We start from the raw sequence: 26,109 nt of genomic DNA, 5'->3' as shown, positions 1-26,109 counted from the left end.
CAAGGTCATTGGGATGTTTTGGGACAGAGAAGCCTGTCAGAACAGAAACAATTAGGAAGAGAGGCAACAAACACTTCTCGCCTCATGTGCTGGTGGAGGTACTAAGTCCCTTTGGAAGCAGGAGCATAACAAGAGGCATGAACGTGAACCACCCCACCTTACAGCAGGGTGCATTTAGTATCGATGCCCTTACGCCATCCTCAAAGGCGAGTCACAGGCTGTTCCTGCTGCCCGGTGATGCAAGGACTTTTGTGGAGCTGGTCTGGCACCCGCTGGCCACCTCTGGTATTACTCCTTAGCACAGTCAGTTTATCTACTTCCGTAACTGAGAAGGCCACTGCATGAAACACAGCAAACAAAAATCCCAGAGGGCCTGCAGTGGTGCCTGGACAGACAGTAAACACACACCTATAAATGAGACACAGTAACAACTCGGCAAATAAAACCAAAAGTTACACCTGAGGGTTCCCATCCTATTGATTTCTTGGCTGCTTAACTGCAGAGGTTTGCACTGGACTTCTCAAATTCTCATCTAACCTCCTTTGCTCCAAATGAGCAGCTGGTCTGTCCTCCTCATTCTCTTCATTGCTCCCAAACTACCAGGATTAGATTAGAAGGGAGGGAGGACCTATCCCATTTTCAGTCTCTGAAGACAAAGGAGAACACACAGTTTAGTCCTAAACTGGCTGAGACCTTGGCTTTGCAGATACAGTTTTAAGAATTAGTGCACAGCATTGTCAGTTAGCAGCTCTCAGGTGAGGACAGTTTTTGCCCAGGGAGCCCAATTGTTTGCAGCTGCCACAGCCAGAGTGTCACACAGAGCAGCTGTTTGTGGGCTGAGGACAGGGTGAACTGGCTGTTCTAACCCCACAGCAAGAGACCAGAACTCACCCCCTGCCACCACCTGGCTGTCACTGAAACAGATTCACAGAATCTGAATGTCTGTGAGAACCAAGAATGAACAAAACGCTCTGAAGATCCCCCTGCTCTTCCTGCTGCCAAGTTCTCCCCCAGCCCCACTCCTGGAACAGTTTCTGGTGCATAGGAACGATGGACACAGGCTATGCCAACCTTACAGGTAACAAGGGGCAGCGGTAGCAAGGTCCCAATGCCACCACTCCCCACGACCAAACAGTGCAAACAGGATACTCCACCTGCTCTGTCACCCCAATCCAGGGCTTCTGCTTCAACTTCTGGAAGGGCTCAGATGAAGACACAGGGAGCACCTTGCAGGACAAAAACAGCTGGCTCCTTGCATTACTCCACACCTCAGAAGCTCAGCAGACCAGCACTCCCCCAAGAGAACACCCCTCCTTTCACACCCCTCTGCTGCCTGACCCAAAGCCTGCCTGCACACAGGATTGCCTTAAAAACTGACACATCAGTTCAGCCTCATTTGGTGGCTTGAGTACAGACAATGTACAAATGTTGGCACTTACTTTCACAGCATCTCACAACTTAAAACAAATAAAGCCCAGCTTTTCAAGACTGTGATTTACTGTCAGTTAAAACCCTCTGAAGACTGTGAAAGCCTCCCCCTGCTGCCCTTCTTTCTCCAGCTCTCCAAACCCAAAAACATCTCTTCCAGCTTTATCCATGACACAATGCCCTGCACTCCGAACAGCGCTGCAACCCCAGTACCAGCCAAGCTGTGTACAAAGCAATAGATATGACTAAAAGAGAGGGAGACAAGAAGTCTGTAACAACAGATGCTTTGCAGAACATCAGAACCTTTCAGACTGCCTTCCTCCTCCACTAGAAATCTGCTTTCTACAAGCAGCATCTCATCTTTAACCACCACCTGAAGCTACCTAAGGTCTCTCTCAACAAACACCACAGGACAGGTATTTGGTAAAAGAGATGTATATTTATTCACTTTACAAAGAGGGTGGTATTTAGTTGCAACAGCTCCATTTATAGACAAATATATTATTGTACATTATAGTGGTGAATGGCTCAAACCTTTACCTTGTTTTGCTCTTAAAAACATGTTTGCACCACTTCAGCTTCGTTAGCTGAGCAAATAGCTGTCCTTGTTCTGCCACTGAGAGATTAAAAATCCGTAAGAAAGGTATAACTCTGTGCTATGTATTCACAAGCATCCATCTTCTCCTTTCCCTGTGTCACTCCCCTCTCCCCACCCAACTCAACATGGTCTGGCCTCTGGGTTAGCATTAAACTTATATACAGCCTCCCTTAAAACAAAATTAGGAGCCAGTGATAGTTCTAATGTCCTTTTAAAGCACAAGAAAAGTCATTGATTTATACATATAAAAGTCTTGAGTTCAAATTTGTTTAAAAAAAAGGAAAAATTCACTTTTAAGTCAAGTTGGCATTTACATATTGCCAAAGTATGGCTAAGCCAATGAAAGGAGGGAAGAAAAGAATTTCAGGACAGAATTTAAATATTACAAAAATATCTTTTTTTTCTTTTTTCAGTTTCTTTAAAAAAAAATCAGAAGGATGCCCACTTGCTATTGCTAACTGAAGCATGGAAAGAAGGTATAGACCAATTGTCTTTGATCCTTGAATATTTGAAACAAATTCAATGTAAAGCTGAACCAAGTTTCCCACACAAACAGCGGTGGCAGATTTATTTCACTTGAGATACAAATGCATGTCCACATGACAGGCATAATCTGACCAGGAGGTGGAGGAAATGTTTCTCTAAGTAAGCGCAGGGAAGGAGGGCGAGAGAAGGCTGGCACGGTTAAACATTCTGGATTCAGAAATGCAGTGCCCCACAGGTGCCTCTGCACACAGGCTGTGCAATGTTCTGCACTCCTGATATGCAAATACAGCATCTTTCAGCAACACGATCCAGAATCAAAGAGCTTGGTGGCCCACTTTTTCAAACTGCTAAAATTGCTCTTTCGTGCTGTTACTCTTCTTCACTTTCATTTTCTGGTTCCAAATCAGAATCACCATTGACTTCCTTTTCAACAGTCATTTCTTGTTCATCAGATTGCTCGTCTTCATCTTCATCCCAGTTTTCCTGGGGGAAAAATAAAACAAAAATGTTTGAACCTTTGTCAGTCACACAATTTCTGCTACAAGCAAATGGGAGAAGATATGGTCAAACTCCACTTACGTCAGAGTCTTTATCTGCAATCATCTCATCATCTGAGCCTTCCTCCTCTGAGGAGTCTGCAAAGAGCAAACAATCTCTCAATCTGGTGAACAGGCTTTAAAATGTCATTGTACAAACAAAGTCCAGTCCCACGTGCTGCCCAAACTGTGCTATTTCCACACCAAAACTGATTCCACCTGGAGATGAGGTAACCAGTATCAGTTAAGACTAGGTCACTTCCATTACCAGTACACAGGGTGAAGATGCAGTAGGAAAAATGCCAAACTGGAAGAATGCACTCAACACACATGGACATCCCCTACAATGATGTCCTGCTGACTCAAACACAGCAGTGCCTTCACTGTATCTATCTTAGCACAAGGGCAGGTAACACTAGAAATTTTAGGTTGCCAGGTAAGTGAAAGCAGCACACTGAACCTCCAATTCACTGATTTCTTAATTTGTGAGGCTGGGAGGGAATTAAAGGAGATAAAAGGAAAGAGTAACTAACTACAAGATGTCTACATCATTAGCCACTGATTTTCCTGCCATAGACATCTCACAAAACCTCTATCTGCTGACTGTACACTGGTTTATCAGATAAGCACAGGAGCATGATGAACAGCCGTCAAGTGTAGGCTGTAATATGAATTCAGGAGCTGAGCTACACTTAGCATGTAACACTTACCATCCTCATAGACCAACTTTGCAGTCTGATTAACCTCGGGTACCTCCTGAACTGTTTGTGATGCTGCAACCTGAATGGAATTTGCAATTAGCCTTAGATTAAATCATGCATTTCAACTTTAAAAGACAACAAGATTCCTAACAATGTAAATTAAATCTATATTAAGGTCAGCACATATTAATTCACTTACAGTACTGGTTTGACAGCCAAAAAAGTACAAATGACAAAGTAAAATCAGAGAGGCATCTGCCCCAAAGTGGCCCAGTGCTTCCTATTTACTCCTCTTTAAAACTCTATGGGTGAGCAGACACATTTGGCAGGATGAAACAGTCCCAGTGAGCAGAGACTGACAGGACAGCCAATTAATGGCCTGCTCTGAGCGTTATCAGCATCCCTGAACAGCAGCTGCATTAAAGTGCCCAGGACAAATCACATCAGATGCAATCCCAACAGGAAGTCAAACAACAACTCTGCACATCCCATGTTATGTAGCTGAGGCTCACCTGGGAGACAAGAATGAAGAGTCTTCCATGCAGACGAGAAAGCTTTTGCAAAGTTTTTACTCTGCTCTCCATCAACTGGTATAACATTCCCAGCTGAGGAATAAGGTCTGGCAACTTGGGAGAAGAGATGGATGGAAAAAAAAAAAAAATTAAGCTGTTAACAAACACGTCCCCAGTGTTTTTGGTTTTTTAAACTACTTTTGTATGTTTGGAGCAAGCAACACTTGCTTACATTATTCTAGACAGAAGGGAATATGGGGGTTCACAGGAACCACCTGCAGCCTGAGTAATTAATACTTAGCCATGTTTAGAAGTATCCATGTAGCCATGTTTAGAACTGCCATGTTTTAAAACACTGCTACATGCAGGGGTGTAGCACTGTTCAGAAAGCTGTGTAAGGGAACATACACCGGTGTCCCAATGCAGCCTCAGCAATGTGTGCAAGTTCTGCTGCTCAGCAATGCTAGAACAAATGGCAGAAAGGACTGACACTGCCCAAATGTCTTTTTCTTAACCCAGCAAGAGTGCTGTATCCATCCCTTGTAAGGCAAGGCTGGACTTCAATCCACAAACTACAGCATTACTTCCTACCCTGCCAGCTTTAGCACACCCTTATCCTATAAAACTGGCCATGCCCAATAGAGCCTCAATATAAGCATTACAAGAACAAACTCTCTGAGATCTAGTGACACAGGCTAGATTGCTCTTTGGCAGTACCTCTCGCAGGTGTGACATAACTTATCTTAGTCTGACTTTGGGATGGCTATAATTATGTCAGGAATGACTGAGACAAACAATTTATCAGCAATGTGCTGTGGGTTCAGCAAAAGTGGTGTAAGCATAGCTTACATTGATACATTGATTTGGGCACTGCCATATACAGAGAGCAGGAGACAGATTCATGAAGAAATAAAATACATTTATTTAAGCATTTAAATGTAGTTTTACTTAAGTGCATCGGCATGAATGAAAAATACTTACTGTGGAAAGGTAGGATGCATGTAGGGTAAGAACAGACTTCAGCCATCGAACCATTAGTGAGGCACTGGAATAGAGAAATAAATTATATATAAGAGATACTGCCTAAGAGACACCAATTTCACATCCTAGATGCTAAATAGTCCTATATAAAGTTCCTCTTTAATTAGAGAGTAAGATAAATGCTCTCTGCAGAAGGAAATGTAAAGTTTGGTTATCCTCATGAGGTATGCAAGTTATTTGTTAGGAAAGAAACAGACATTTCAGTGAGAGACTAAATTAGGCAAATTCAGGGGTCTGTGCTTCTGAAATCTTTTATGGATGGTCTCTATGAATAAAAGATCAAAGCATGCTATTGTCTTCTCCATCTACAATGAGGGAATTCATATTTAGAAAAAAATAAACCCAAACCACAACTCGGCACAGCCTATCTCAACAAAGCTGTCCTTATGGCAACATAACAGGACAGAGGGGGGGAAGCTGGTTCTGTTATTAAACACCACATTAAGAGATGTCTAAATACACTTGATAATTAAATGAGCTCTACACCTGAGAGTTATTTTATTTATTGATCAGGTCCATAATGTAAACATTTGGGGCCTTCAGTTACATTCTCAGGGTTACACACTTATTTCAGGCACCCTTTTCCCTTAATTCCACTTCAGCCACCCTGACCAAGCACTGAGTTAAGTATTTAAGTTCCTCTTTTCACCTTCAATGAGGTGAGTTTTTACCTCCAGATGCTGCAGTTTAATTGCAGTTACTATGAAAATCTATCACATACATAGTAGGAGGGACCATAGCACAAACATGTGAGAAGTTTTAGGTGAACTGAACTGTAACTGAGTTGTCTCTTACCTGTACGGGTTGCCTTGCAATCTCTTTGTAAGCTGAAAGGACAAAAAAAACCCAAACCAGTCAGCAGTAAGTAACAAACATGATGAGTTTAAAACCCCAATATGAAATCCTTTGACAGCCCCAATACTGGGGCAGAAAGTTTTCCAGACGTTTGAAGTATACTAGGATTAACTACTGCCAGGCTCCAGAAAATTACACTGCTGGCTCTACCACCCTCTACACAGGCTGGTAACTTGCAGAAGCTGAGTTTCGGTATTACAAGAAAGCTGGAACTCTTAATATGCAAAATATCCACTGAAGCTTAAACCTGGCAGGAATAAGTAGGAGGAAACCTCTTACTTTTCAACTGTTCATCTGCTTAGTAGAGCAGTTGCTACACAGCGGACAAGTTGGGGAAACAAGTGAAGAAAGTATCAGGTAAAGGCCATTTCACACAACAAATTTCAAGCTTGGGAGAAGACAGTTACACAAAGGTCTGACCATCCACTGAGATTATAGAGCTAAACACTTCCACTTAGATTCCCTGACAAAGGTCCCAGGGAAGAAACACAGCATCTCATTAACATAAGCCTAAGGAGGTGCTGTAAGACTAAATATTCAGCACCAGGTCACCTGCCTAATTCAGTTAAGATCAGTACCATAAAAAAAATTCATCTTATTTGTGGTCAGCACATTAAAATACAAAAGAAAGAAATTGAAACATTAACTTATGTAATAGAACATCATTCACATAACAAGAGCTACTAAGCAATGTTTGGTTTAAAAAAGTAATGTCCAGTCAATGCTAATCATTAAAGTATTTCTGTCAAAATAAAGTTTATTTAATATCACTGAATAAGCAGTTCAGAAGCCAAATCCCTTTTAAAATTACTACTAAGTGATGTTCAAAGTTTAAGTACAGCAAATGGACCTTCTGATGATTCAAATTATCATCCATGTTAGTAGTTGAAAAGAAGATATAATGGTGATTATTTACCATGGACTAAACAAGATTAAACAAGCTTTTGCTTAATCTCTTCCCTTTCTTTTCCCACATAATCATTTATGATAGTAATACATGATCTAATGCTCTTCCTAGCTTTGACAGTTGACACTCGGTCCTTTGGTTAAGCTTCAGCCAGAAATGATAAAAAGTTTATCAGGGAAAAATTAAGAAACATTTTAGTCCTCTTATGGCAACAAACCAATTTCAAAAATAAAGAGACATATACTGGATTCTAGTAGCTAGAAGGCAAATCACATGTGGCTTGTATGACACTACAAGAAGTGCATGCTCTCTTACCTCATGCAGCAGTGGAATGACAGCATGCATAGGCATTCTGGCTACTGTGTTCTTTACTATATTTTCTTTCCTTGTGTTAAGCACTTTCTGTTAAAATGAAAAAATAGGATCAGAAAATAATTCAGCTTTAACATGTGTATGAGCAACAATCAGCAAAATCAAAAATTCCTGCCTGTATCTCTCTTCCTACTCCACTACTTTTGTATGCTGAGGATAATGAGCAAAAGATTTGCTATGAAAAGGAGTTTCATTTTCCAAGTCAAGTACAATTAACAAAGTAAAGGCACTCAATAAACCCATCAAAAACAATCTAGCATTGCCTCTAGCCCACCTGCCCCATGTTAAAAATTATGCACTACAGGCATATAAAAATCTCCCTTGATATTTTCTGACTTCCATAAATAAATGCCTTTCACCAGCATCTGTGACACAAAATTTCTATTCAGCATCAAATTCTTAACTGTCCCCCACCCCAGTACTATTATGTCCTCCTAATCCAAATGCAAAGATAACCTTTTCAAGTGAAATTTGTCATCAATTCATTTTTCAAACAGTACCTGCTTGAAAAATGTACCCTCAGGAGACTAAGCACAGATTATGCTCCAGTCCAAGCTGAAGGAAACATGGCTGCATTGGTAGCATCACTTGTAAAACATCTGAACTGTGACATAACAAATTTATCATAAACAAAATGCCTCAAAGATCAGAGACTGATTTAGAAAGTAAGGCAGGTAACAACAGAAAACACCACTAATGTAATTCATAACAGCACTGCCTAGAGCAACAGATCAGCAAAAAGAAGCAGGTAGAAACAACAGGTTCTGAACTGTTCAGCCTTCCTGGCTTTCAGGAAGGCTCCCCACTAGTCTCAGTGAATAGATTCAACAGCATACACTGAGCTTGCAAGACTTACATTTAAGATTTGTGCATCGTTGCTTTCCAAGCCCTGAACCAGCAGCACAGCAAAGCTGTCTGTTTGGGGAAGGCCACCAGGAGTTTTGACTTTGCTCACATCAATATCCAATGCCCCAAGGCGCTCCTCAATGCTCTCCTGCAGAGGGGAAAATAAGGGCAGTGCTGTGTCAGTGTGGTTTCTCACAAATATCAGCTGAAAGCAAAGCACCTAACTTAGAGCATTCCCACTAATTCTGCTGGAAAGGAACATAAATTTTGTGTATTCTTCTAAATGCACTGACAGAAGATAGCATGAGAAAACAAAGGCAGATGAAGTTTCGGCTGAAAAGCACTAATCTGTCTTGGCAAAAGCAGCAAGAAGTGTATGACAAAGCTCTGCAACAACCTGGCAAAACCACAGGCAAGGCACAGTGGGCTTGAATGAAGGAAATGTTTCAAGCAGGGGGAGGTCTCTTTCATACAGAAAGATGGCATCATTAACCTTTCTTCCACAGCAAACAAAATAAATCCAAGTTCATATACCTTGAAGAAGGTATAGCAATAATTTATATTTCTAGTTTCTTCAGTCTTGCTGAGTTTGAAATAAGAAGCCCTTTACCTCTGTCTCTCCTGGTTTCCTCTTGTTTTTCTTTTTTTCCTTTCCCAAGGCTGGAGTTTTGACAGCTGTACTATGTCCTGGAATGCCAGGTACTAGAACTTTGGCATCCGAGTTCACAGCAGGTGTCTTTACCTAGCACACAGAGAGAATCACATTTGCATGAATTGCTAGTATCGTGAGCTTTCTTCCCATTTAAAATAAGGATTTTATTCTGCGACTCTCACACATATGGTAAAACCAACCTGACACAACCCATTTTCTTGACATAAATATTAGGCAAATCCAACATATTTAAGAGAATGAATAACCTCAAGAAACAGACAGCTGATTTTCATAATCAACTAAAGCAATGGTCTCTTTGGAATTACCTGTGAACCACTTTTCTTACAAGATTTTGCCATAATATTCACAGAACTGTTTGTATCAAACAACAAATACTTGATGTTTTGCTGGCAATAGACACAACCCATGCTAACAGTCAGCTCCATAAACCACATGCAGATTTATTCAGCATCCACTGGAATGCAGTAACAGACTAAGAAAAGCAACACAATGTAACAGCAAAAGGTAGTCACTATTCCCTTCAATCCCAACTCTTTTCTTCTAGGGATTGCTCAAACACAGAACTCAGTTGTGTGAATTAGGCTGTGCCATGGAGACAAAAAGAGACACCTTAGTTTATACCAAACAAGCTAAGGTGTCATCTTCAATGAACACAAAGGAGACGGAATTTTATATTTAACAACCAAATGCCCCCCTGACTCACAGAGAATGTAAGGCAGTATGCCACTACCAGAATATCAAAAATGTATTTTCTGCTACTTCCAGGACACTTCTTTAAACCACAGCACTTCTATCCAGGCCTTTTTTTCTAAAGTACCTCTGAAGTGATAAAAGTATAATCTATGACACTGAGCAAAGCAACTTCCGGTTTCCAAAAAGTTCATTTTTTGCATCAAGAATTTTATCATAGAACACTAGTGGTGATAAAGTACTATCCCCTCAGCTCACCACACACCACTGACCTTCTCCCCACACGGCATGCTCAGACAGCCAAGAGAAATGCATCTTCACTGGAATTCAGCCATAAGCGAAACCATGATGGGTATCATCACTGCATGCCACAGAGACTCTGAACCTGTCCCTGCAGCTCAACCCTGCTACCCAGCAGCTCCAGGACTGAGCAATCAGCACAAAACCCTGCCTGACTGATGGAGCACCAGATCCAGTAGATAACTGAAGGGCCAGAAAAACAGCGCTGTCTGCCCACTTCACTGATATTCCAAGCATTTCAGATCTTCAAGGCCTTGAACATGCACAGTGATTAAGAACTTTACAACCTGTCTCTAAACACCCAGGGGATCCTCCATGAGAGAACAAAGTACCAAGTGGCCTCAGCTGTCATGCAAGTGCTAAGCTCACATTCCCAGGTCCCCGTGAGCAGGAACACATGAAGGCCACACCAAGAGCGAGCAAAAAGGACTTGCCTGTTAAGGTTCCACTACATTTTATTTAGACTCTAAAACAAAGTCATCCCACCTTCACCCCAAACCATCAGGGTCAAAGAGGTTGTACAAACCACCAGACTCCAAGGGAAGGACTGATCTTAGGCAGAAAAACCCCACCAATCAGTCCTGTCTCTCAAGCAGATCTGCTGAGTTACAAGAGGGCCACCATGTGCTCTCACACATGCCAGGACATACACGAACCATGAAGGTCTCTTTGCCCACACCTGCCCGAGTGCTATGGACATCTACTGCTACCCTCTGCAGCTCTGAGCACGTTCATCCAGATATCCAAACTCATTTTAAGAGATCAGTGAATACTACCTACTTCGTTTCTCAAGTAAAACAAGAGAAGCAACAACACCACTCTTCATGCAAAGCTCACCTTTGTTACAGCAGCATCCGTTCTAAGTGACAACACTTTCTGGACATCCCGTACCAAACATATGTGGGATTCACTGGTGTTCAAAGACTAAGAGGACAGGAACAAAACCAGTTAATGTATTTGTGATTCATTATGCTACTGAAAGATGAAAACAAATTTCAATTACGTAAATTAGAATGAACATTTTTTTCACTCTAGAATAGCAGCTCCTTTGCATATCTGCCTTTTGTTACCATATCCCTATACTCTCCAAGGAGGTTTACATAGGTAAACTGGAAGTGTATTAAAACCAGTTTCAATGGCCCAACTCAGCAAGAGCCGAAATGGCAAGAAACAGTCAGCAATGGCGCCAACCTGTACCCCAACTGAAAAAATGGAAGAATACAAATTGCCTATCCAAACAGCTTGGGGGCAATAGTCACAGCTCCCAAAGCAAGGGCAAGGAATATGTTTTGTATTGTTTTATCATTTCAAAACAGCAAAAATAATAAACTCATAAATTTTTCTAACTGGAAGCAGCGTGCAGTCCATATTGCAGAATCCAAACCCTCTCTGTTAAGTTTTACATACCACTTTCTCTATGATGGGCTGTAAGGCGTTTCCATACACCAGCAGCAGAGACTGTTTGTCTGTGCAAAATGCAGCTGCTAGAATAGGGACTGGTTTCGGTGTGGAGTCCCCATCGTTCCCAGGTGTTGCTATCTGAATAGTACAGTTTGATGTTAAGGGTTTTTTGCAATAACTGGGGAAAAAAAAAAAAAGAAATTTAAAAATTCCAAGATATTTAGCTTGAACACTTCAGTATCTTGCACATCTAAGTATCTTTCATTAGCAGATCCTCAGTAAACTCAGCCATTTTACACCTTTTATGGATGGCTAAGATGAGGCACAGGTACACAAAATCTGGGTTAAAACCACACATAATACCAAAGTGCAATACAGTCCCCAACAACTGTGTCCAGTAACCCACGACAAAGAAGCAGCTGGAACCTGGTTCACGAGCATATACAAGAGCTTAAAGGCAGCAGCATAACAAAACTGAGCTTTGTCTTGCAGTAACCACAGACCTTTCCCAAAGACACCCTCCAGATGAATCCTAACTTACCCATTCAAGATATGTTCAAATAAATGCAACTGCCCATCTCTGCACACAACTGCTAACTTCACAGGCTGAAAGAAGGCACAGTAAGGAGGTTTCATTAGATCAGAAAAAAAACCCTCCTGGAAGTTCAGGACATCAAGAGACAGCTGTATGGCTACAATTTCAACTTTTTCAGTACTTAAGAACATTACACTAAATTTGAAAAGAAGATCAAAGATGTAATCACTCAGGAACATTCAGTACAAGTGTTAGAAGATTAACAAGGTAACTCACAACTGTACTTTATCACTAGTAATACACCCTGAGTTAAACAGTTTGCACAGTAGCAGACACATGTTCAGAGGCACAGCTCTGCAAAGGCACTGACACCGTGAATATGCTTGGAGGAAAGAAACTAAGATGATTCCCCTGAGAAACTAAATGACAGGTACATTACAGAATACTGTCCAATATATGCAGGAAGAGGGAACTGGAAATATTAGAAAAATACAGCATGAAATACTGCTCTGAGAAATAGAAGTCAAAGGCAGAAGGAGAAAAACGTTTTAAAGAATTATGGGAACAGTTTGTGAACATGTTTCACATTCACACATTTTTCAAAAGGAAATCACTTTGAAAGACTTGTGCTCTTAAAACTGAGAGAACTAGCAAATGGTACACTGCTACTTTAACTCATTCAAGGCTAGTTAATTCCAAATGCAGTTACACTGCCAAAAACACTTGAAATCAGGGAAAAAACAGACCCAAATCAGATTTTTAGACATAATTTCTTTTGTGTTTTTCTTCGCTGCCGAGTTCTAACAACCATTTTAATTACTAACTTATTCTGAATAGGAAACAATTGACACTTCCGCTATCATGAACAAAATTTCTGAAAAAAACCCCACAGAATCTGCACTTAGTAGCTTTGAAAATGAGCATTTCAAACTACCAGCTTTATAAATGCATCTGTAATAAATATCCTTACACCCATGAATTGGCATTTGGACCTCATCTCTGCATAACAGAACCCAGATACTAAACAAGCCTCTTTCTTTACACCCTTAAAAGGAAAATGATGTGGTAAGTGAAAGTTGTTGAATATATTTGTTTACAAACTATTGCTCCTACCTCTTCTTTGACTTCTGATACAGTCAGGTCCACAAAAGTTGGTTCATCTGTTACTGCAAAAGACATCACAGCATTCTTTTCTTTCCTATCTGATCTGATCTGCCTGGAAGACACAAAATGTACACATTATTTACCACAGCACAAACAGCATCCTCTGCACCAGACAAGCATTATAAAGCCTATAAATCACTAAATGTGGTGGTATCTACTATATACAAAAGCACCACACTGACATTTCAGTGTTCAGCGTTCCTAATTTCTAAGAGCAAAGTAACTCCCAAGAGAAACTGAGCAAGAAAACTTTGCATAAACCTTACAAGTGCAAAGAATAAGGAAGTATATTACACAGTATGTTCTGGCACACACTAGTGATATGAATGGCAACTGGAAGCATGCTCAGACACAGCCAAGGAAAATCTCGTCTTCACTCAGCAATCAGTGAGTCGAAACCACCAATAAAGAGATCATCACTGCATTTTTCCAGTGCCCCTTCTGCTTTAGCTTGTTTAATCACAATTACTTGATGACTTTATGCTCAAAACTGATCAGTCAAAAATTATGAGAAGTTTACATACCAAACACTCAGTAATCGATCGTGTATAGCTCCAGACAAGAAATAAAGTCCTGTAATTCCATCAAAGGGTTTACTTTCATTTGTAGGTTTCACTGTGGTAAATATTAATGATGACACTGATGTAGCATGACCTGTGAAATGCTAAGAGAAAAAACAGGATCTTTCCATGATTGTCCTAAGCAGTCATATGGCAAAAATCAAAACATTAGTTAACAAACAATAGGAAAGAATCAAGCGTTACTAAGTCAACAAGGACAGCTCACTGGTTTTTAACTAGTGATCAGTTTCCTTGCATTTTTGTGCATCAAGGAAGCTTTTTCTGACCTGGCAGATATTTATCAACATTTTAAAACTTAAATGGGGAATCAAAGGCAAATTCAGCGGGGCTAAATCCATGCAAAAGAAATCACATCCACTTGTAGTGCTGTTACTGTCACAAAGCACTCCCCTCTGCCCCCCCCAACTTTACACTTCAACCTTTCCAATGGAACTAGACTCAACTGCATTCTCAACTGTAAACAATGGACACACATGTGCTTACACTAAATTTGGGCAACACACCACCCCCAAGGGCCCCCCAAAATTTGGTTCTTCAATTTACTTTTGCAAATAGTGGTTTTGGTCATTATAGAATGCAGACATACACGGTAGCTGCCATGTGCCAGCAAGCCCACAGTAACAGCACATGTTACACACTCACCTGACAGGAGATTCAGAGACTATCCCTGTCCTGTCTGCTAGCAGGCAAGAGAACACGGCAGCATTCACGGATCAGCTAAAGCATGGCCATTTGCTCAATGTCTGAGCCCTGCTCAGGGAACAATAAGGAGTTGCTCCTATGCCTTCCAACTGTTTCAACAGCAAAACTGATAATGCCATCAGTTACATGAAGTTTAGCAAGGAAACTCGAAGGCTTTGTGGAGGGACTCTTGTTAAAACCCATGCCAGCAGTAACTGATACGGTGGTGAACTGAGTTCTCCTGACAGAAGGGCGTCAGACAGGAACCCAGTTAAAAAGAACAGCATCCATCTTTCTCCTACAGTCTTGAGAGAAGATGCTGGCAGCATGCTCAGAACCAAAATTTTAATGCCCTCATTCAATTCTCAGCAAGTGGAAACCACAGTTTAAGGCACCATCACAGCAAAAATTCCAGCAATCCCAATGCTGCTAATTGCATCCTCACACACAGTGGAATGTTTTAGATGTCTGATCAAGAAATACTAGATAGGTAGTGTCACCAATCAAGAAGGGCATTTTTTTGCATCTAGTTTAACAGAGGTACTTACTCTGTAGACTTCTTTGGTCTCCAAGTCCCACAGTTTTATCGTTCTACCAGCTGACAGCAGCATTTTTCCATCTGGACTGATGCATAGACAGGTGATACTGCTATTGTCGCCTTTCCACTTACTAAAATTTGGATGGAATTTTTGTACAAAAGGAGAAAGATGGAGAAATACAAAAACCAGTATTCATTAGGATCATCTCAAAACCACCATGATGGAAATTTTAAGGTAAAATTTAAAAAACAGTGATTTAAGTAATGAAGAGGACAAAGCTATTCTGCTTCTGCACTTCGCCTTCAAATTAGTTTACAAAAAATAATCACAACTCAAACATATGAAGTTATTCAATACTGAACTGATGACTTCTTTTTTGATACTTGCTTATTCTGTTCTGAATTCCTCACACTGTTTTCTACTTCTAAAATTAGGCCAAGAAGAGCCATACCATTTTCAAGATTTCTCTATTCACCAACTCATTCAATAAAGCCTTCTCAACACTAAAATTCAGAGTTTCAAAGCCTATTCAGTTACTGGACCTCCTCCCAAGTTTCTGAAGTCACTGACAATAATAAACTTCACCTTAATGGTCTATGATTCAAAGCATTACTTAAAAAAATTAAAAAAAAAAAAAAAAAAAGATGCTGTCCTGAAAAGCCTGTATGTGCTTTAAAGAAATATTGATACTATGTTTCTCACAGGACAAAACTGCAAGGAAAGCAGTAACATAAATCCTTTACAGATTGGAAGTAGCCTGCAACCCACCACATTTTGATTGTAAGCTACCTAAATAACTTGCACATGCCCAAGCAATACCTCTTCTGTTTTCTAAATCAGGGATCATTTACTGTATCACTTTTGACAGAAGCTGAAAATTTTACAGCCACAAATGTGGACAACATTGCACCTTACAGAGAGTATGACATGATTTTATATTCTCTTCTGAAGACAAGTTCATGACTATGGATTTAAACCATTTATTAACATAAACCAAGAAGATATTTTTAGATGTAATAAAAAGACGAGTCCAAACTAGACTGCACAATATAAAGTACAGCAAAAATACCATGGTTTTCACTTTGCATACTCTTTATATAATTTTTACAGGAAAAGAGTTTTAAACAGGATCTCATAAACAACATATCCAGAATGCTTCTAAGTAGTCAAGAGTATTTAAGACATGAAAAAGAGTGACAAGTCATCCAGAATTTCAGTCTACCTCTTTACAACACCTTGTCTTGCCTCTTCAGAGACTCTCTCTTCCCCAATAGCTTGTCCCTCTGCAGAGGATTCATGTGTGCTGCACATACCACCTGTAGTGGTGGACTGCTACAGTAGTTAAGAAAGTCAAACCTAAAGCCACATGGTTTCAATTCCCTTTTTAGCAGTCCCTACCTCCATAGGAACATGTCTAGAAGCCTCCAAATCAAAATTAAAAAATATAATACCACTTCTCTACCCCAGGAGCAACCATCCTGATTTCTCTGTGGGTCACACAAACATTGGCTTCCAGGTCCTGATGGGTGTTAAGGAATGCAGGCACTCTCATGTATACATTGCGTGTGAGCAGTTAATGTGGCCAGTTTGTTCCTTCTGGTAGGTAAAACTTTAGGAGAACTGATTTCTTCTACTCTTTCCAAATTGAGTTACCTTAGATATGACTTGTAACATTAACACAGAAAATTTTCAGGTAAAAACCATGATGTTACATTGCTCATGCACTTTCTATCTATATACTCTGGGAATGACTTTCTGTTGCCATCTTTAAAATAAAGAACACGACGCTTCAAATTACATTTCATAACCACAGTCCCCCCCACTCCATGGTCCCTGGTAGGGGACAGGGCAGAGGGAAACATCCAAGAGGTATGACAGCAAAAACTCTCACTTTTTCTGAGAAAGCAGCATGGCTGGGACCCATCTCCAGAACTTGTACATGAACACACACACTGTGGGATACAAACAGGGTGAATGAGATGTCCATGGGGAGCTTCAGAGCTTTGATCTCACTGGCATCATGGAACAACATTGGGATGCTTAGCAAGACCTTTAGGAAGGCACTCAGCAATGACATGCCAGGAAGGCAAAAAGAAGAGGGGTTTCTCCACAGAAAAGTGTAGCACGAATGTATGGAACATTCTTTTGGAACAGGGAAAGAACATAAATGCACAGAATAATCCCAGAAACAAGAGGAAAGGTTATACAACAAATCCATCTAGAACCTATTTCCAGGCACTGAAAGGTCAAAAAAGGGTTCTGGGGACATCCAGCATAGGAGCAACTCCTTATTGGCAAATTGTGTCTAACCAACCTGATTGCCTTAATGAGACAATCACCTTGGTTTTTGTGGAGAGACACATTTAAGTTGTCATAAGCATTGCTGAAGTCAAGGTCTCACATATCCTTGCAGCCAAATTGGAAATATATAGCCTGAATGGATGGTCTCTAAGGAGAGCAGGATCAGGCTGCATCACTGAATTCAAACAGTTTCTTCAGGTATGAAGTCCACCTGGCGGCCAGTCACTGGTGCTCCTCCCTCTAAGGACATCCCAGTACTGCTTAATATCCTCCATAACTGCCCCAGACTCCATTATTGATCTCAAAACAGGACAGAATGCACACATAATGACTTCACATTCAATCCCAAATTAGGGAGAGCAGTTGGTATCCTGGAGAACAGGGCTGCTACTCAAGGGAATCTCAGCAGGCCTAAGAAACAGGCTGTCAGAATCTCAAAACTGAAAAGGAAAACGTTGGGGACAAATAGCTAGAAAGCAGGTTTGCAGAATAGAGACTTGCAGTCCTCACAGTAAAGCTGAACACGAGCAAGCAGGGAGTCCTTGTGGCAATGAGCTCAGCTGTGTATGATCTGCATTAGCCAGTGTTGTCAGCAGGTCAAGGAATGGGACTCCTCTGCTCTGTGCAGCTCTTGAAACTGCACCTGAGCACTGCATTTAGTGAGACAGGACAGCAAAGTCACTGACATGGTGGAATAAATCCAGCGGAGGCACCTCGGCACTAGAGCACATAATGGAAGAGGGAAAGGTGAGGGAACTGGGTGTGTTCAATTATGATAAAGAAGGCTGGAGGGAGATTTTATAGCCATCTTCTGCTACTTTACATAGGGTCTCAACATATTACAACCTAAGGATGCATCTCTTTCCTAGGGATACCACTGATAGTACTGATGATGGGCTGCCTGCAGTGCCCATGCCAACCTTAATACAACCAAGAGCGCTGAAGTAATAACCAAGAGTGGGAAACATCATAAAAAAACAAACAACATCAAGAGAAGGATCAATGGGCCATCAAACAGTAGGCTTTTATTGAAGAAAGGTAACCAGGATTGTTAATAGAAATCTTGGTTAATTCTTTGAAGTTTAAAAATAATTGGACTTTATTACAGAAGAAAATAAATGCCTATACCAGACATTTTGTTATTCTGCACTAAGCTAAATTTTGCTCAACAGTACTTTTAACAGTAGCAGCCTGCTCAGACAGCCAAGTGGAAGTGTCCCCACTGCACATCAGCAGCAAGCGAAACCAAATGGGTTATCATCACAGCAAGGCCCTTAGAGCAAAGCTGGGTGCATGAAGCAGGTTTTACTGGAATGAGATCTTCCAGGGTCTATTCAAGGAAATTTCTTCTAGATTTTAGATTTTTCTGCATTTAGTGGGACTATTAGTCTTTCAGTCTAACAAAAAGTTAGCATGCAGGGATCCAAGCCCCACTCGCAACAGTTTCATCTAGCCTTTCCAATACACAGAGGAAGATACTAAACTATGACAATTATGCTTTCATCCCTTAATAAAACCACTTCTGATCTCAGAAAAATAACAGCCAACAGTCACTTTGCGGGCATGAAGCCTGGAAAGCAGAGTGCAGCACTTCCAAAACCTGCAAGGGAGAAAACACACAGCAGCAAGTGTAAAAAAATTCAAGCAAAAAGCAGCACTACTCACCACTTTACTTTGCAGGTCTGTGTGTTCCATTCCACAATGTGTCTGTCATCTGAACAGCTATACAAGCAGCAGCTCTCTTGATGCCATCTCACACAGTTTACTCTACTGTCATGACCACCATCCTACAAAAGATAACAGAGGGTCAACTCACTGGAGTAGTCTTGATGACTGAGTCTTCCCCACACCAACAATGTGAACAAGGTGCGCTTTCGAGATCTAAATTCTAGTCAGTGGCATCTTAAAGAGTGTGCGAGGTTTTACAGAACACACGACAGTTATATTAATAAAAGATATCTCACATTTTGGTACATACAAATAAGTATTTTGACTTGGCTTATACAGCCTAGAGAAGAGGAGACATTGTCTACAGTTTCCTCACACAGGGAAGCAGAGGAACAGGCATTGACTTCCTCTCTGGTGGACAGCGACAGAACCAAAGGGAATGGCAAGAAGCTGTAGTGAAATGGGGGAGGAGTTAGGGTGGATATTATGAAAAAGTTCTTCACTCCCGTGGCACAGGCTCCCCAAGGAAGTGGTCGCTGCCCCAAGCCTGCCAGAGTTCAAGAAGCATTTGGACCATGCCCTCAGGTGCACAGTGTGACTCCTGGGGCTGTCCTGTGCAGGGCCATGCAGAAGCCTAGAAGACAGTCTGATGTGTATGTCTCAAATACTGATAGCCAGATAGCCAGGGAACCAGCCAAGGACTGTTGGTAAGAACACACTGTGGGAAAGAACAGCACGTGGCTGGAGGAGAGGGCCATGTGAAGGTAGGACAGCACTTTCCTGGTTCATCCTTGTTCTGGCTCCTGGTGATCAGCACAGCACAAATGCAGGAAGGACTCAAGAAGTGGGCCTGGACTACTGACAAAAGGAACCTCCAGTAGGGAGGGATCAAGACCACCAACGACCCCTCCAAAGCCCTCCAGCCCATTTCCAGAAAGGTCTAGAACAAACTGCACATGGTAACTAATTTGAACAGAAAGTGAAAAACTTGGCTCTAGGGTGGGCAGACCTTGTCTGTAAAAAAATGCTCCCACAAAGCCTGAGTGATGGATGCCCCAGGACACTGAACACCCCATCAGCTGGTTTGATGCTGGAGCAAGGACTGATGACTTTCTTTCTTCATTTCTTTCTGTCTCTCTCTCTTCTCTTTTGCCCTACTCCTTATTCAAAATCCACTGCTGTGCTTTTATATTAGAAGACACCAATTTCCATGCCAATTGTATAATTTACTGATACAACTTTGTAGATTTTGTAAAGCCTGTAAAGCACCTGCATGCTCCCTTCAGTTTCAGAGTGGGATGCTACTGGAAAGGAGACCGATTTTGATGATCCCTTCCAAAAAACAAAACATTGTCTTGCCTGCTGTTTTAATGCACACAGCCAAACAAGGGCAACCATATGAGATCTGCTCAAAGGAAAAAATAGCCACAGGTGTCTTGCTGAAGTCAGATATCTAAGTACCTCCTTCCGTAAGGGCACTCAGAGGTGAGCAGCCTTCCCTTTGTATTTGCATTCAGGAGCAAACTATCATCAGACCAGAAGACCCTTTAAGCAGTATCACTTCTCTTAACAACCAAAATCTCTGCAGCTCCAAACATAACCTTCAATTATTTATGAAAATATTTAATGGAGTCAATTTCACTATTTGGATTGTAACAACCTGCTCAGATTACTCCCAAAGGTATTGATGCAAATGAGCTTTGAGCAAGACAAACTATACTGCAGCAAGTTATTCTGTTCAGTAAAGATCGCTAAAAGTAACATATTTCATTTTAACAGGAATAATCTTTTAATTCAACCTACATGTAAAAAGCAAAGTACTGATAATGCTGTCTTCTATGGAAAGAAGAGTGTTTCCAAACAAACTACAACTACACTTTTCAAACATAGTTTTTCCTTATAAAAGGAAAAACTTATGTTGATGGGGTTGATGTTGTCGATGTTGTTAGTTACTGTCACTTGCATGCATCATAATTCTCAGAAACTTCTTTCCCTAAATTCATGTATGTTTATCACTCTACCTACAACTCTGAGTTTAGAAGCAAAATATACCCAAGTATCTCAAAAGTATTGCGCAGCCAATCATATGGATTCATTTTGCTTGTTATGTAACCCAACTCAAATGGAGGTGCTTGGGAGTCTGGAAAGGCAAAATTAAGGTCACTGTGTATTATTCAAAAAAGATCATGTGCTGAGAGAGCTCCAGCGCTTCCATAAGGGATGCAAATTTACGGAAGAGTCCATCAGTGTGACACCTTTCCAAGTGTTGATGAGCTCTCTGCCCTTCCCTCCCACAATGCCATGCAGGAACTGAGGGTATGACAGTCCCACCAAGGATGTAATTTTCCAGTGAAGAATTTAAGTATTACTGTTATTTTTAATGCAAAGTAGCAAATCCATGGACAGTGTTAAGATATTGCACAAACTTAGAAACCAAGATCTTTTGGCCTAAACTGACTGAAACCGTCAGTGTTTGGTAGCATGTGATGAAGTGTGCATTACTTACTAGCTTGCTCTGTAATTCTCCTTTTACTGTGCTGTATAACAAAATGCTACCAACTGCTGTACCAATAGCCAGGATATCTAACTGCTTGTCCACTTCTCCACCTTCAGACTTCCGTTTTTTCCTCTGGGGGCCATCCTGGAAAACCAAAAGAGAGAAACTGTGAAATAAATCACTCTGACTGGCTAATATCTAAGTGTTAAAGCACAGGGAAGAAAAGCCTTAAGATAAGTTTGATACCCAGACAGCCAGCACAAACACTGCAAAGACACAAAATGAACACTCAGGTGTAGACAGTACTAGAAACTCATCTTGTACTTCCATGTACATGGTAACAAACTTGCTCTGAGTCACTTGAAAACACATGGTGTAGGCCATTTTGCTACCACCCCAACCACATGCATGTGGGAAAAAAAACACATTTAAGTTTTTTACAAATTTCATGTCCCAAGAGGAGAAATAAAGATTAACTCATTCAGAATACTTCATCCACAAAATGGAAACCCTTGACATGATCAATTTTTTTTTTCTCAAAAGGTAATCAAAAGAGTCTTGCAAATCTGAAGTATTCCTAATGCTTCTTAAAAAGAAAGTGCTACCCCATTCCACAGAGGCAAGTGTCTGGGATTCAAAGGGAAGTGCTCTGCCCAAGTCCTGCTGTCTGCACCAGAGGTCCTCATATGATCAGGCAATTCATACATCTTCACACTCTTGCTCTGCAAGTGCTATCAGTCACCTGAAGGAGGAATTTCACTTTGTCTCCCTTAACCAAAAATCTGAGAATGCAGATCACTGGGAAGGGAAGAAGGGAAGAAGGAATAAAACTAGTTCTTAAACATATGAAACTAAAATAAAGAGGGCAGAAGAAGCTATCATATTCATACTCACTGGGTTAACTGCACACACATAAACTAGAAAATGAAAAAAATGTTCAAGGACACAAAAAGAAAAAAAATCACTAATGCCACTGATTATTTTTTAAATTGGTAAGTCTCCTTACATTTGTTACATCACAGCAAAGCATTCTCTTCAATTTAAAAATTACACACATGCTAATGTTTCCTCTACACAACAGCTCTATTTGCACTGACAAGTAGCCTGAACAAGCCCGGGGAGACTGATAAAATGTGAGCAACTAGCTCTGTTCAAGTGCCATGTGCTGCAGCTAATCTGTTTTACAACAGACACAACACAGTGAACACAAATAATTTCTACTCAGGTCCAGAAATATGACAACCAGGATGTGGTAGTCTTCACCGTAACTAATATATGAAGTTTGATAGTTTGATAATGAAGGATAAATACTTCGGTTCTTCGAAGCAGGATTTTCTATTCCTTCTGTATTTAACAGAGCTAACACCTTTCTGCAAATAAAAGTGTTTTGGTTTAGACCAAGAAATACAAAATTACTGTAAAGATAACTTTTACATCAAAAGCAGACCACTAAGAAAATAGATTACAATTAGGGTTTTTGCAATATTTGTTTAGGCTTTCTCTTTGTTGAGAAAGAAAACTATTTATAAAATATTAAAAAACAGATGCTGATAAACTAATGGCAATTAATTGAAACTGCAGTCTGACATGCAAAGACAAAGGCCACAGAGTGGAGATGCAAGTACAACTCCTGTGTTTTCTGATACTTTTCGATCTTTTTAAGTAGTTTTACCAATTACCCCATACACCCCCGCTGCAAAGCAAAACCAAACTTAATAACAGACTTTATTCTCTTTCACTAATAAATCTTTCAACTTAATTTTTTTTTCAACCCCCATTTCAGTTTGCTATAGCAAATTTCCTTGGAACAACTCACAGGCACAACAGAATTCCCACAAGTCCAGAGTTATTTTCAGGGTCAAGAGAAAGCAAGGGGCAGTGAAGGTTTCCCCAGTTTTTTTTTTTCCCACATGCATTTCTTTACTGACCACCCCTTAGCAGCAACATGAGAGGAACACTTTGTCAGAAAGTTCTACATGAATAAATGCCAGTGGAAAATTCAGATACCTGTTGATGTTTAAGATGATTTGAGAAAAATACCTTAAAAACTTCTTTTAAAAATCTAACTTCCCTACCCTACATTAAATTAGTACACAGAGCAAATGACAACTACACTTGAAATCCATTCACTCGTGGATCAAGGTCTTAAATAGAAGAGCACCCTGTTGTCATGGACAGGACAGGATAAGCATCAGCTTCTTTGTCATTTGATTTCTTTTTCAGATTTATGGAAACTCAAGCTTATTTAAAAATCCTTCAACTTTGCCTGAAAAAGCACAACGATTTAATTAGTAGAGATGATTAAAAGAAGTTACTTGAAAAGGAACTGTGCACACATTTTTCCATAATGTTCTTCCTTGACTTGATAACCCAGTAAGACTTTTTAATAGAAATCTGTTGCTCACATGGGAAATAAGGCACTTAAAACACTGAAATGGGGAGAAATCTAAAGGTCTTGACACTTGACAGTAACAGAGCAGTTGCAGCTTGTTAGGAAGAAAGTGGAAGAAGGTGTTTTGAATATTGGAGGTCCACTCTTGCACAAGACACCCCACGGAGCAGGGGTGATGAACTCTGCACACAGGAAGCACTGACACTGGAAGCACGTGGGGCAGGGACCATCCCAATAAAGCCAGCCCTGCCTCAGCAATTCCAGAGGCTGCAGTTCAAAATGTGATTTCTAATATTCCCCTGTAATACATGGCCTCCGTTAAAAGGGCAGCAGTCCAAAACATACTTTAAGTGTAATTTGGCCAAACACCATTTTTAGATCCCTACCGGCAGAGCTCTACCTCTGACCACCTGATACTAGAACTGCCTAGACAGATGTCAACTCCCCAGGAACAAAAGACTAAATAATGCCAGAAAAGAACATGTTTAACAAAATGTTTTTGGCATAACTATCCCGGTTTTAATTCTACAACTCAGTATAAGAAAAAAAACCAATGACTTTTAAAGGTTTTGTGGCACACTTATTGTAAGAAACAGTATGTTTCCCAGCTCCACTTTAAAATGGACTAGCTTTCAAGCAGGGGACAGGATTCAAACTACTGGAATAACTAGAAAGCACTGAGAGGTGGCTACGGTTACTTTCATATAATCTTAAGCCAGATTGAATTCAAAGACCTGTGGGGCTTAGGAGTGTGTCTCTAGAAAAGCTTATTTTAGAAAGTTTTAAATGCCCCTCAGAAACTTCCTGTGCTTCACTTATGACACCACAGCAGTGCAGTGTGTGTAGTTTAGTTTTATTTCTTAAAGGACAGATTAACCTCATTTTCACATGCCCGTTTCAGTGTGTTTAAGAGCAAAGAACCTATACAGCTTTGCAGCTAACAAACAAATCCCTTTTACTTCAAAGTTCCATGACAAAGCAACAGGTTCAGGCCACCTAAAACTGACTCTACTTCATTCTTGGGACATCCTGGGAGTTTTCTAAGTTTAGGGACTAAGCTGCTCAACTGAGCAAAACAATATTGCCCTCCTTTGGGTTGATAACGTGTGTTTCAAACATTTTGAAACATCCTGAACAGTATTTCAAATACACTGAATTGCTGATATACTGAAACACACTTTTAAAAGTACCCATTGCTTCTTATGATAAAGGGGGTGGAATTCACATAGTTTATGCAGGTTTTGCATTCTTCTTTCCTTAAGAAATGGTATATTCTAGCTAAAGAGCTACTTCAACATGAAGAAGACAAAAAGGTGCCCCAGTACATACTTCAGATATATTCAGGTTCTGTGTTCACCTGAGGTGACGTTGACTAAAACTTGATCCAAGGTGGAGAACATCCAAGCACTCCTGATGCACGCTGTGAATAAAACTACTGAGCACCTTCTTGCAGGATTCGTGGACTCAGGAAGATGAATCATAGTGTAGCAGCTTGCACGGGAGTACTTCCAAGGGTAAGGAAGCGTAGAGAGATACTGCCTTTACCGGAGAGGGATCTAAGTGGGTGCACAGCAGCTGACCTGCTCTGCAGCATCACCTTTTCAATTACGGCAAGACGCATAATCAATTAACATACCTCACTCCTTCAAGGAAGGCTTCTTCCACGCAGATAGTATGAGAGGCACATGGTTTTCAACAATCAGTGTTTCTGAGGAATTTTTGTTTTAAAGAAACACGAACCAAAGCCTCCAGCGCCGCCTCCCCCACCGACACTTGAAATTTACCTTAAGCAGCCCAATCCTGGGAGGGGGCGCGGGGGAAGCCGCTCCCCCCCTCCATCCCAAGGCTCGTGGGATCCCCCAAACCCCGGGGCCACAGAGAGACGGGGCGGGATGGGACAGTGCCCGAACCCCGCGGAGCCCACGGGACCCTCACCCCGCTCGCCGCGCCCCCGCTCCCCGGCCCGCCCGGCCACATGGCGCCGAGAGGGCGGGGTGAAGCCGAGCGGGCCGCGGCCACGCGTCAGGGCTGCTCGGGTGGCCGCCATCCCCATCCCGCTCCTCACGCGTGTCCCCCTCCTCCTCCTCCTCCTCTTCCTCCCCACCCCCTCCCCTCACGCACCTTCCCGAGGGGCTGCCGCGCCTCCAGCGGGGCCCAGGCCAGGCAGGTACAGGCGGCGCTGAGGTGGGCGGAGGGCACGAACTCGTGCTGCAGGCGGCTGCCGGCCGTGTCCCACACTCGCAGCCTCCCGTCGGACCCGGCCGAGGCGAACAAGCGGCACCCGCGGGGGGAGAAGGCGCACGGAGCGGCCGCCATGGCGCGCGCGCCCCTCGGCTCTGCCCGGCCCGCCCCGCGCAGCGCATGCACCGCCCGCGTGCTCGCCCCGCGCGCCTGCGCCGCACGCC

The 26,109-nt window shown here is 41.5% G+C and overlaps 1 protein-coding gene and 3 non-coding genes across 4 annotated transcripts; all 4 read right to left on the bottom strand.

Moving 5' to 3' along the window:
• Nucleotides 1–1,847: 1,847 nt before the first annotated feature.
• On the bottom strand, nucleotides 1,848–26,103 carry WDR43 (WD repeat domain 43). The gene is made up of 18 exons (XM_030268865.4): nucleotides 25,826–26,103; nucleotides 21,322–21,456; nucleotides 18,813–18,934; nucleotides 14,856–14,976; nucleotides 13,570–13,709; nucleotides 12,995–13,097; nucleotides 11,888–11,952; nucleotides 11,353–11,524; nucleotides 10,783–10,869; nucleotides 8,893–9,024; nucleotides 8,293–8,430; nucleotides 7,380–7,466; nucleotides 6,098–6,129; nucleotides 5,243–5,306; nucleotides 4,262–4,375; nucleotides 3,759–3,828; nucleotides 3,092–3,147; nucleotides 1,848–2,995 (listed from the first exon to the last, which is right to left on the bottom strand). The coding sequence occupies exons 1-18, from the start codon at nucleotides 26,018–26,020 to the stop codon at nucleotides 2,882–2,884; spliced, it is 1,947 nt and encodes a 648-aa protein (XP_030124725.1). The 5' UTR covers nucleotides 26,021–26,103; the 3' UTR covers nucleotides 1,848–2,881.
• LOC115494752 (small nucleolar RNA SNORD53/SNORD92) lies at nucleotides 9,934–10,012 on the bottom strand. Its single transcript, XR_003959814.1, has one exon. It is a non-coding gene; the product is annotated as a small nucleolar RNA SNORD53/SNORD92 (small nucleolar RNA).
• LOC115494754 (small nucleolar RNA SNORD53/SNORD92) lies at nucleotides 13,387–13,470 on the bottom strand. Its single transcript, XR_003959816.1, has one exon. It is a non-coding gene; the product is annotated as a small nucleolar RNA SNORD53/SNORD92 (small nucleolar RNA).
• On the bottom strand, nucleotides 18,339–18,416 carry LOC115494753 (small nucleolar RNA SNORD53/SNORD92). The gene has a single exon (XR_003959815.1). It is a non-coding gene; the product is annotated as a small nucleolar RNA SNORD53/SNORD92 (small nucleolar RNA).
• Nucleotides 26,104–26,109: the final 6 nt, after the last annotated feature.

Source organism: Taeniopygia guttata, chromosome 3 (assembly GCF_048771995.1).
Source record: "Taeniopygia guttata chromosome 3, bTaeGut7.mat, whole genome shotgun sequence".
Classification (NCBI taxonomy): Eukaryota; Metazoa; Chordata; class Aves; order Passeriformes; family Estrildidae; genus Taeniopygia; species Taeniopygia guttata.
This window is presented reverse-complemented; position numbering and strand designations above follow the sequence as displayed.